Below are 12,882 nucleotides of genomic sequence, written 5' to 3' on the forward strand. Positions count from 1 at the left end.
AATTTAGAAATTAAAATTAAAAATAAAATTTTATTTTTCTTTCTAGAAATAGAAAATTTTGGAAGAGTTTTTATTTTTAAAAAAGAAAAATAAAATTTTATTTTTAATTTTAATTTCTAAATTAATTTTATAAAAATCTTCTTTATTTTTTTAATTTTTTTGGAATTTTAAAGATCTTATTAAGTTTTTAGAGAATTTTTTATATTTAATATGTACCAAATAAAAGTAAACATGTTAGTAAATACATTGAAAGTGCCAGTAGTCCAGTGGTAAAATATCTTGCCATTTCACCAACCAACCTGGGTTCGAATCCAGGGGTCTACATATTTTTAATTTCAAATCATGTAAAACGACGTCGTTTCACTAAACGCCAACAATAAACGACGTCAAATATTTCTGTTAAATTTGTTGACGGCGTGCTAAATTGGCAAGTCAGCGAAAACATTGTTAATTAATTCTAAAGTCAATGAAAGTTTGGTATTTTTTTGGTCAGTCCAAAAGTTCATATTTCTTTTGGCAATTCGTGAAAAGTTGAGGTTTTTTTTGGCCGAATTCTCGTAATAAAACTGATTTTATCCAAACACAAATCAACACTAATAGAGTAACTCGAATAAAAATGAAAAATTGATGAACAAACAATAAATGCATAATTTTATTTAGAGAGTAAATCCAATTTTTGCTTTATTTATCGACTAAAAATAGTGTAGTGTTGAAGTTCTTTTAATTCAAACTCTATTCTAGGTATAAAAAAATATAATGAGATTAGAGACCATCTGAAAATGACAATTAATGTTTATTTAGTAATAAAACGAATACTATCCAAATGATTTATTCAAATAAAGTTTTAAAATTTAGTCTAAAGTGAGAATCATCTAAATGTCTCTAATTGGTGTTAATTAGTGTTTATGGATGTTGATGGACATGCCCCAAAAGAAAAAATTTACCTTATCCATATTTAAATATAAATTTAGATTAAAAAAATCATAATTTTCAACCAACCAAAAACCGTAAAATTATATTTTTCTACTAAAGTTATATGATAAAAAACTATATATTAGATAAATGATTGAAAAAATAATGCTAGTCAAACCTAAAATTAAATATATGAATGGATCAAAACAAAAGTATATAGGTCATTTGTTTACTAAATTCATCTAATAAAAATAGAGATGAGCAACCGAACAGAAAATTATTTAGATTATTTATTTAGATGAACTATCTAGACGGAAAATAAACAATGTTGAATAACATCCAAAACAGATAAACAAATGAACAACATCTAACTTTAATGGAGACGCTTTTCTGTTTGATAAATGTAAGATCGTAAATCTAGTTGAGTTGCTTTGTTTTTTACGTGGGTTACTAGATCATTATAGTATACATCTGTTTTTCTTTTGAATGTACTGCTTATGATAAATATTATGTATATATATATATATATATATATATATATATAAGGTATAGCATTAGACTTCAGAGATTTTATAAAACATAAATCAAGCTCAACTAATCGATACCAACTTCTCTGTTTCATGAAATATAGTTTTCATTAATACTATGGAGAATAACAACAGTAAAAGAAATTAGGTTACTTGCTAAACCATCTACTCCTATGTACTCGATCAATATTTGTATGTTCTGTACCGATCTACTCAAACACTATTGTGAGAAAATCATTTCAAGAAAAACTACTGAAGATATCTCAAAAAGCCGCCAAGTAACAGCACTCTCCAGCCGTCTGAGTCTACTATCGAAAACCTAATTTTCTCAAGAATATTGCCGTTAAAACCCGGCTTGACGTCACCTACTAGTTTCCGGTTACACTTTGTGTCCAACGATCTTGTAGTATCCGCTAGCGTGAAGAATTTTCCCTTATACATGACTTGCCACATCATCGTCACGTCATTCTCACCGGCAATGATAGTTGCATTGCTCACGTCGGCTTCGATTTGGAACTTGTTGGTAGGACCAAACTCGAGATCTTGACCTTTTTTTGTAAACTGATGCTTTCTTTGCTTTATTAGATACGTGGACGATGATGCTGAGAACAGAAAGTTATATCTTGATGGGTTCAGCCACTTGATATCCTGACCGTTTTATTTTTTTTCTAAGTAAGAAACTCCACCCAAACACTTTAGAATCACTTAAAAATTTGAAAACACCACAACTTATAATATTTTCAATAATAATAGATTTTCAAGTTCAGCAACAGTGCATTTTAAATGAATTTATAAAATTCATGTTTGAATAATAATGATTTTGTCATTTTAATACAAATCACCAAAATTATTGGTTGAATACACCCTCCTAACTAACTTTTGTTATCTCTCTCTTTTCCCAAATTCAAGATAATGGAAATTTTATATTCTAATCTCTTAGCCTAACAGAATATCAATAAAATCCAATAAGTAATTTTTCATGAAAGACTGCTTATGTTTTTCTTTATTTAGTGATGCTGCATAGGTATATGATTGTAGTAAAAGAAGATTAGATCAAGATAATGAAGATTTTATATTCTGATCACTTACTACGCTAACATGATTTTCTTAAGAGTAGAAAATCATAATGGAGATTTTATATTCTGATCACTCACTAAGCTAACGGGATTTTCTTAGTATTTGGGTAGAAAATCAATGGAAAACCGTGAGAGGGAGTTGCGGTTTTCAATCAAAGCAAGTATTTGGGTAGAAAATCAATGGAAAACCGTGAGAGGGAGTTGCGGTTTTCAATCAAAGCAACAAGCATTTGGGTGATCATATCTAGTTTTCATTTTTTACCAAAGAAAGAAGTATCTAATATATCAAATTGTTTATGCTATTTTCAGGAAAATCAATATATTAATTTATAAAAGTTTACAAAATAAAAGAAAATTATCATGAGGTTTATAAGTAACTTATCTTCTTCTTTTTTTTCCTTTTGTATTTACTCTGGAACAAATTGAAGAAACATGAAGACGAATAATCAAATCAAAACTGAACATGTGTTCAAAAATATCGAAACATGTCTCTTTTTATATCTCAAAGAATCAAAACAAACCAAAACAAATTAAAAACCAAACACACTTAAATAATATATATATATATATATTTAATTAATAATTATATTTATTTTTTAAATAACCAAATACCTATAAATAATATTATTAAATATCTAATATCATCCATAAATTTTAATTTTTAAAAATCATTTAAAATATTTGTAATTAATCTAAATTACCCTATATGCATTTTCAAATAAATTAATTATCCGATTTTTTTATCCAAACAACTTAAATTATCCGTAAAAATTATAAATGGTATTAATCTAGTGTTTTAGATATTTAACTAATTTTCAGTTTTGTTATATTAATTAATCGCAAAATCAAAAAAACAGAACTAAGCAATCAAACTGAATTTCATAAATACGAATGATTCAAATATCTTTTTTATGCAAAATAACCAAAAACCTCAAAAAATGAAACCAAACTGAACTAAATTGTATGTCCTATGCTTATTTAGAAAAAAAAAAAAAGAAGATCAACGCTCCTCTCTCCCTCGAAATCCTCGTGACCTGAAGAAACCCTAACACGGCGGCTCCTCCCCCGGCGTCCGCGACACTAGCGGCGTCGGAAGCTACTCCTTCAACTCTCCCTCTCCTTTCCCTTTTGCCTTTCTGGTACCATTCCATCCCTCGGCGACATACTTGCTGTCTCTGGTGAGTTTAACGATGGCTAGTGGCTGTTCTGACCGCGGCGGAGCAAGATCTGGACATATCGAAAGCGGATCTGGAGCGGCAGTGAGTCGAGTGAAGAGGTGGTCACTGGTTGGGTCGGCTTTTAGGGTTCTACTGTCGAGTTCAGTTCGAGCCGTTTTACTTTGGTCTCGTCAGCTCCCAGTGAAGAGGCGGTGGCGCGTGACTGTTTGCTTGACACTTTGGATGCGGATTTGGAGGCTGGTCTCACCTTGCCGACCATTGTTTCAGATCTGCAACGAAGGGGTGGATGTGGTGACGATAGGAGCTGTCTTGGCGTGTGAGATGCTCTATGTCTTCTATCGCTCAAGAGAACTCCAGAGTCTCTCTCTGGAGGCACACCGAGGTTCGTACGGAGGACGTGTGTTCACCGAACGTTCTCTCGCGATGTGTGTACTGTTTCTTTCCGGAGACCGTAAAGAATCGTCTATGGTTTGGTCGGAGAAAGGAAGGGAAGTGCTTCTTCTCTGTTCAAGCAGTGTTGCGACATTAGCGCGAAGTCGTCTGATTAGGAGAAGTTGTTTCTTCGGTTCTCGGAGACGAGTCATGACGGTCCTTCTGCTTTTTCGAGTGGTCTGCGGGAGAGCTCAAAGGACCAATGGTGATCATGATTAGAGGCATGGTATGCGCAGTATCGATTATTGTCTTATCCGGTAGTTGTGCCTCTTCTTCTGCTGTTCAGGTTCAAAACTGTCCGTTAATGGAGCAATGACCTCAACCCGTTTTTCCCCAGCTATGAAACTGCTGTCCCGAAGCCCTCAGATACATGGAGAGGAGTAATCGCCGGTTTGGCGTTGAAGTAACTGGTCGGCCAAATTCTTTCGATCTCTAATCCAGTTGCTAAGAGCTCTAATTGAAAACCTCTCTCAATCGTGAGAAGAAGCACCTTTTCCGGTGATGAGCAATGGCCGAGCTCAAAAGTTCAATCAATAGCTCCATTCGCTACGTGCGTTTTCTTAGAATTCTCATTATTGGTTTCTGCAGGTTAAGGATATGTTTTGTATTCTGGTTTTTAGTGGTAGAATTTAGTGGTTTAAGAGACGGTTCATTCCGAGTAGTGGAATGAATTTGTTTTCGGAGTGGTGAAAAATGCGATATCGGATTGATTCAGATAGCGTAGGATCCTTCTGAGTGTTCCTAGGTAATACTATATCCCGATATTGTATGTGGGGTGAAAATCTTGTGAGGTTGTAATCATTACTACAAATTGGTTAATGCAAAGTTGAAGTCGAGAAAAAAAAAAAAACTGAACTAAATTGTATGGTAACGTGCGAGAAGAGAACAGGTCTAAACGTTAATTTTAACGGAGTTACGAGAAATCAACGTCCGTTAGATTAAGTGACCATCTCCACGGAACCCAAAAGCCCAAATCTTTGTATTCTCGGCGACATTATCTGCCGCCGCCGGAGAGTGACGAGGGTTGGTGGCTAAATTTTAAATAAGATTATTTTATTCAGCATTGCTCTTCTCACCAACTCCTCCAACTTTCTCCTCCGCCTCTCTAGTCTACATATTCCCCCCTAAAGCTCGACTCTTTTACTCACCAACCCAATTTCTCCAATGTCGACTCATGCCTCCGCCGCCGTCATTTCCTCCTCCGTCGCCGCCGCTAGAGTCGAACCATACCCAGATTCAAAGAAGCCAATCGGGTCAATCCGTTTCCAACCACTTCCTCTCTCCCTCTCGTGAGTTTCGTGTCCTCTCGCAACTCTTGATCATTCCTCAAAGTTTCGAACTTTGAAATCGAATCACTCGCATAATTGATTTTGAGATTTGTTATGCAACGGTTAGGTACTGTAGTAAGTCAGTGAAGGTTTCATCTAGAATATGTGCCGTGTCCAAACCAAATGATGCAGAGACTCTCTCTTCAGTAGATACTTCACTTAGCCCTCGTGTCAAATCCTTGAAACCTTCCAAGACCATGGTCATAACCGATCTCGCCGCAACTCTGGTTCAGTCCGGTGTTCCCGTCGTCAGACTAGCTGCTGGAGAACCCGATTTCGACACTCCTAAAATCGTTGCTGAGGTACATTTCTCCCAAGTCGTGTTTCCCTCTGTTTAGTGCTGAATCATTGTTTCATTATAGGCTGGGGTCAACGCGATTCGAGATGGTTTCACTAGGTATTCGCTTAATGCAGGTATTACAGAACTCAGAGAAGCTATATGTCGGAAGCTAAAAGGTAAACACTTATGCTTTGTTATTCATTCAGTTATTGTCGGAACATATGGAACTGAAAATGTGTTTTTTTTTAAATAGAGGAGAATGGATTGTCTTATGCGCCGGATCAGATCTTGGTTAGTAACGGAGCTAAACAAAGTATCTTACAAGCAGTGCTTGCAGTTTGTTCTCCTGGTGATGAAGTAAACTAATAACATTTATCTTCCTTTCTAGTTGATATGTTTTTTTTTGTTTTATAACAGTAAAATGTGTGTGTGTTTCTTTAGGTTATAATCCCTGCACCGTATTGGGTTAGCTACACAGAACAGGCGAGATTGGCTGATGCAACACCTGTGATTATTCCTACAAAGATCTCTGATAACTTCTTGTTGGATCCAAAGGTTCTTGAGTCTAAGCTGACTGAGAAATCTAGACTCCTTATCCTCTGCTCTCCTTCTAACCCTACTGGTTCTGTTTACCCCAAGAGTTTGCTTGAAGAGATTGCACGCATCATTGCTAAACACCCAAGGCTTATGGTATTTTAGCATATTAAACACACAGCTCAATCGTTTTGTGGCGTTTTGCTAAATCTGTTTCTTGTGTAGGTGCTATCAGATGAAATATATGAACATATTATATATGCGCCTGCAACACACACAAGCTTTGCTTCTTTGCCTAACATGTATGAGAGAACTTTGACAGTAAACGGTTTCTCTAAGGTATAATTGAATTGGCTTTTAATGTCAATATATTAAAGTCTTTGCTGATCAGTGTGATATGTTAAGGCTTTTGCAATGACGGGTTGGAGGCTTGGATATCTCGCTGGTCCTAAGCATATAGTGGCAGCTTGCAGTAAATTACAAGGACAGGTATCTCTATATATATAACAAACATATGTCTCTCTAAATCTTTTTATCTGTGATGACAATGAGTTGAAATTTGGTTAATGGTTTCTTTATATAGGTTAGTTCAGGAGCTAGTAGCATTTCTCAGAAGGCAGGTGTTGCTGCACTTGGGTTAGGAAAAGCCGGAGGAGAGATTGTAGCTGAGATGGTTAAAGCATACAGAGAGAGACGTGATTTCTTGGTTAAAAGCTTCCGTGAAATGGAAGGTGTTAAGATCTCTGAACCTCAGGTGCTTCTCTTTGAAGCTATTTACTTTGTTAGTTTCTTCTTCTTGGGCTTCTTGTTCTTGACTGTATTTGCTTTTGCAGGGAGCTTTTTATCTCTTTATTGACTTCAGTGCATACTATGGATCACAAGCTGAAGGTTTTGGTTTGATCAGTGACTCATCCTCTCTTGCTTTATACTTTCTTGACAAGTTTCAGGTTAAAACTATCTCAAAAGCTTTTCCATATCTACATAGCTCTAGTTAATGTGTTGATACGTTTTTGGGGCCTGTATTTAGGTTGCAATGGTTCCTGGAGATGCGTTTGGGGACGATAGTTGTATTCGGATATCATACGCCACATCTCTCGATGTTCTGCGGGTCGCAGTTGACAAGATCAGGAAAGCCCTTGAGCCACTGCGTGCCACTGTTTCTGTGTAACGGTTCGGACAGTAACGTGTGTTTTAATCGTTTATGTGATGTTGTATAAACTATATATGTATCCACTTTGTCTTACGCTTTGATTCCTTCAAGTTCATGTAGCCATAAACCATGTTCTTCATTGTACATCAATTTTTAAGACCGAAGGTTGCTTGTGTGTGTTGTTGCACAAAAAAAGGTTGCTTGTATTATAAGTTTATACACATACATTATACACATACATGAAGTTAAATCAACCATCTCATCAAACAAGATTTTAAGCACAAAATTGAATTTTAAATTTCTCACGTCACTAACTCTTAAACAACAAAAGAACACAATTTTATTTGTGCAGAAACATTTGGGAGAATTTTAGTTTTGTCGAGAATTAATTGGATCAATTCTCTCTCTCTCTTTTTTTTTTTTTAATCACTGGACTTTATTAAAAGAACAAGGTCCAACTGGACCGAACCCAACTTACAACAGACAAAAGATCCAACGAACATACCTAAACTATACAAAACACTATGGACCGTCAGCCTAAAGCGAAAACCCGTTGACACCTAGTGCACCATGTGTACGGACGCCCAACGACCAGTGTACACGCGTCAAGATGAGGCACCGCTTTCAACCGTCGGTGACACAGAGGAGGAGCGTCGGAGAGCCGCCGTCAGCGGAGATGAATCGACGAAGAAAACGCACAACAAAGCAATCTTCATAGAAACCCATAAACGCCCACCAGATCTACGTTTCAAAACGAAAGATCAATCATCTACAATCGATCTGGCAACCTTCGACTTTCCTTGAAGAACCACCGTCATTTTTAATGATGAGTAGAAGCGCGAAGATGAAATAACCCATATCGAGGAAAGGAGAAACAGCCGGAGATGAAGAAGGAGGGACGATTGAGCAAAGGAACCATCGGAAGCGTAGATACATCAAACCGGGAAGATCCCGGAGGAAAGCCACCGACAACACCAAGGAAAGGTGTGACGCGGAGACATAAGTCAGCCGCCATTGCTGGAGAAGAAGGCAAAGACGCCGGAGACAAAAGCCAGAGGACCACCGAAGGGAAAGGTGCAACACCGGAGTCAAAACCGGTCGGATAACACCGAAACCGGAGTATAACGTCATCAAAACCGACGAGAGCGGATTAATTCTCTCTTAAAGACCTAAAATGAATTTTAAATATATTAAAACTTGATATTATACCAAAAAAAAGTTTTCTCTGCCTTTTAGATAATGATTATAGCATCAAATAAATTTTGTGTGTTTTTTATTATTTCAAAGAAAAATTATATAGTATTTTTTGTTCATATTCTAAAAATGTTACTCCCTCCGTTTGAGTTAAATTATCGCTATGAAGTAAAATTTTTGTTTCAAAATAAGTATGGTTTTATAATTTTAATGCAAAATTTATTGATTTTATATTTTAATATATTTTAATATTGGTTGAAATGTGGTTAGGTATATTGGTAGTTATGTTTTTATTTAGTAAAAATATAAAATTAAATATTTTTTTAATATGTATTGTTTAAAACGACAATTAAAATGAAACGGATCGAGTAATGAACATGTCACTTATTTATAAAAGCAATAATGAATCAGTTTTTATGATTAATTAGTCATTACAATAACTATGACTTTTTTGTCAGCAAAAAAATTATAATTATTAACTGTCATATTTAGGTTTTCTTTAAAAGACAATGATTTTACTATCAAGTATCACAGTTTTATGTTTGTTTAATTTAAATCATCATTTTAATCTAAAATTACTTTTAAACATGTAATTAATTTTCAATTATTTTATTATTTTTATAATAAAATCAACATCATATGAAATACAAGTATATGGTATTTTTTTAGTACGACACGAGAAATATGTACTCCCTCTATATATAAATAAATTGAAATGTTGGATTGACCTAAATTTTTAAAATTTGCAAACGTGAATTCTATATGGATCAAATGTGTGCAGGGCCGGTCCTGGGCAAAGCCTAACGAAACATTGGTCTTAGGCCTCCAAATTTTTTTGAAAAAATTACATAGAAAAAAGCCTCCAAAATTTTTTGTTTAGGCCTCCAAATTTACCAAAAAAAAATTTTAGCTAGAACTTTTTAAAAACCGTCTGTAGCCCCCTAAATCTCCGGGCCGGCCCTGAATGTGTGTTCAGTAATAATTGATATAATATTATTACATCACGACAAACATACTAACTGACCTAGAAACTTCTCATGTATTCATTAGAGATGATCATGTCTATATAGTAAACACAAAAATAGTGAAAATACAGTAAACAAACAAACAAACAAAAGAAAGAAAATGAAAGGACAGTCTTGTGTGGTCTGAAATGGATGCGGTTAATTAAGAGGTTGAAAGGAAAAAATAAAGATTAATATTTGATTGGTTGGAACTTAGAACTGTTATCGCAATTAAGTTCTTGGTTCAAATAAATTTGACTGCAGAAATGTTGATTGTAAACAAATTACTATGACTTAGAATAAAATTAGGATTACCTTAAAAGAGTATTTACATTCTCTCACATATAACTGAATAATTAATTACTACAAAAACCTTATAACTAACCGAGCAACATATCAACTCAGTAATAATCATTTTTGATGCCATTATTTGGACTACTGCTAAGGCGCATGCAACCAGGTCCGTCAGTGATAGAGCTCGCTCAGACATGAAAACATTCAACCACGAAGTAGTGGTCTACCGGGGAGCTAAATGATCCGGTTTGAGTAAGTTTCATTTCGTGGCCTTGCGGATATGAAATTATGTTTTATACCTCATTTGAATATATGAACTATAAATCTATCCATGGACCGCAATGTTTTTTTTGGATATTAGAATGGACCTCTTCTTAAACGTGAGATACTCCCAAAAAAAAGTAAATCAAAACCATTCAAAACATGTTTATTCATTCTTAATCTAATAGGCCCATTCATGTTTAATCAAATTAAGTAAATACCCCACTTTTTGCTTTAACTAAAAATCACGCTTTTGGTTTGTGGTCCACAACTATTCACGACTCTCTGACAATGATGTTTCCTTTTGATTCAATAATCTTAGGGTACAATATTCACCAATCACCATGAAAGTTGAAACATAAATAGCATAGATAAACAACTTTACGACAGTTCTCTTCCAAAACTGTGCCAGAAATAAGTTAATCTATATACAACACACAAAAAAACACAAAACCACGAGAGGCCAACACATATATAATATACTATAGTTTTAAAAAATTGATATCAAAGCTCCAATCTAATAAAAGAATCAGCTAAAAACCTTAAAATTATAATTTGGTATTTACTTACGTGCATCTAGAGGGATCCCTGCATCTAGAGTTCTCCAAACATATAAAAACTATACACATTATTTGATCCGTCTCCATGAGTCCACCACATAGATCGACAAAGTTGTCAATTGGGACCCTCTAGACCTTACTTTTAAAACGGTCACTACTTTACCGTTAACAGAGACGTTAACTCTCTCACGCGCAGTCACTAGACGTGACACCATCATCTTTCGTCACGTGTGCATCCAAACAAGACCTGAAGACCACTTCCACATCAGGTCGCGCGTGGCAGCCACTCGTATTTCGGTGGCTAAAACTCTGCCGTTTCAACCGCTTCTCTTGTCTAAACAATATTTTGAAAAAGCTTTTTTTTTTCTTTCAAAATTCTTTAAGAGAATACTATATTTAAAATAATAATAATTTTTTGAAAATAATTTTTATTTAAAAAACTGTAAAAATATTTTCCTCAATATACATACTATCTTCTTCGATTTGAATTTTTTTCAAACTCCTAAATACCGTCAAAAACATGTCATTAGACTTAGATTTCATGGTCATAAATGAAAATTGTATATATTTAATAACTTTTTTAAACGACACTTTTTGAAATATTATAAATTTTCTTTAAAAAAATATAACTAAAAATTTTAACTATACAATATTACTTACCAAAGTTAATTATAAAATAACTAATTCATTTGTCTCTAAGGTTACTAAATTGTAGCTATTTATCACTCGACAAAAAAGCTATTTATCACTAAATTTATTTGGATTAAACACTAAATATATTTATTTAGCATTTAAATTGATTTATATTTGTCACTAAGTTAATTTAATAACTAAATTTACTTAATTTAAGTCATTTTCAATCAAATGGACTTAATTCAATTTATCAACTTAATTTAAAGATTCATATTTTTCTAAAAATCACCCGGTTTGGTTCATAAAGTTACTATGAGTCTGTATTTGTTGATGACAAAATTTTTTTGTAAAATATGGTAACTATTCTCTATATAAATTTTAACATCTGTTTCAATTTGAATAAAAATTTTACCTAATATTTTAAATTTAAAAAATTTTGATTTATATATAACACTTTTTGTTTGATTTAATAAATTTGTAAAAATAGTTCCAGCATCGATTATATTAAAACTATGTAGTACGTTTATATCAAAAAAGTAAAATATTTGTTACTTAATACTAGAAAGTATTTTAACAACTGAATTTCATTTTGTTATTACAAATTAAAGTTAGTAAATTTTATAATACGTTTATAAAAAAGTAAATAGTTTATTTACAATTATCTAAAATAATATCAGAAAATAATTTTTTATTTAGAATTTAAAATCTAGTATAATTAAAATTCATAATATCAAGATTTGGTATTTATTTTACCAATTTACATGCGTCTAGATTTCACCAAATATAAATTTTATTTTTCATGCTTACATATATCAGCAAAGTAGTCAATAGTATTATATATTTTTTATATTAAATGTTGCTTTAACATTTTTTCTTATTACAAAATAGTATTATCTTATAATTTTAATGTAATTTTTAGTTTACTATTAATTACAAATATATTGATTTTATAAATAATTTTATTTATTTTAAATATTATAGGTCGAATATATAATTAATAAGAATTTAAATGTATTTTAATTATTTTTTTAATTTGTGTAAAAAATGTGTAATGACGTATTTTGTTGGGACCTGTAGACTCTACTTTTAAAAACGGTCGCTACTTTCACCGTTAACCGTTAACGGACACGTTAAATCCGTCAGGCGCCACGTATGCATCCAACAAGACCCATTCCACACATCAGATTGCGCGTGGCATCCACTCATACCTCGGTGTGGCCAAAACTGTACCGTTTTAACCGCTTCTCTTCTCTTCTCTTGTCTTCTCGCTTCCTCATCCCTCGGGGGCCTTCGAGTGTCTTCTTCACAAAGAAGCAAGAAAACGGTGGGACCCACAAAACTAGAATGCACCAACAAACAAGACTTGTCCTAACGTGGATCACGCCACGTGTATGGACCCAGCTTCCAGCATGTCTCTCACATTCTAGCTATCCCCACGCGTGTGAACCAAACACGTGTGGTTCAGCGGCTCTCAGGCTCTCTGGTCTAAGGGGAGTGGGCTCGCTCGCTAAATCAACCA

General features: G+C 33.7%; 1 protein-coding gene across 2 annotated transcripts; it reads left to right on the top strand.

Annotated features, from left to right (window-relative positions):
* The first annotated feature begins 5,102 nt into the window (after positions 1-5,102).
* Positions 5,103-7,573, top strand: LOC106311364 (bifunctional aspartate aminotransferase and glutamate/aspartate-prephenate aminotransferase-like). 2 transcript variants are annotated; one of them, XM_013748559.1, is made up of 10 exons: positions 5,103-5,414; positions 5,530-5,755; positions 5,816-5,909; positions 5,987-6,090; positions 6,175-6,423; positions 6,493-6,606; positions 6,673-6,756; positions 6,851-7,021; positions 7,101-7,214; positions 7,295-7,573. In XM_013748559.1, exons 1-10 carry the CDS (start codon positions 5,290-5,292, stop codon positions 7,433-7,435), a joined length of 1,422 nt encoding a protein of 473 aa, XP_013604013.1. In that variant the 5' UTR covers positions 5,103-5,289; the 3' UTR covers positions 7,436-7,573. The 2 variants fall into 2 exon arrangements, with proteins under 2 accessions (XP_013604013.1, XP_013604012.1); XM_013748558.1 differs by having other exon boundaries at positions 5,105-5,414; positions 5,521-5,755.
* The last annotated feature ends 5,309 nt before the right edge of the window (positions 7,574-12,882 follow it).

The sequence above is a fragment of the Brassica oleracea genome, chromosome C8 (assembly GCF_000695525.1).
Source record: "Brassica oleracea var. oleracea cultivar TO1000 chromosome C8, BOL, whole genome shotgun sequence".
Taxonomy (NCBI): domain Eukaryota; kingdom Viridiplantae; phylum Streptophyta; class Magnoliopsida; order Brassicales; family Brassicaceae; genus Brassica; species Brassica oleracea.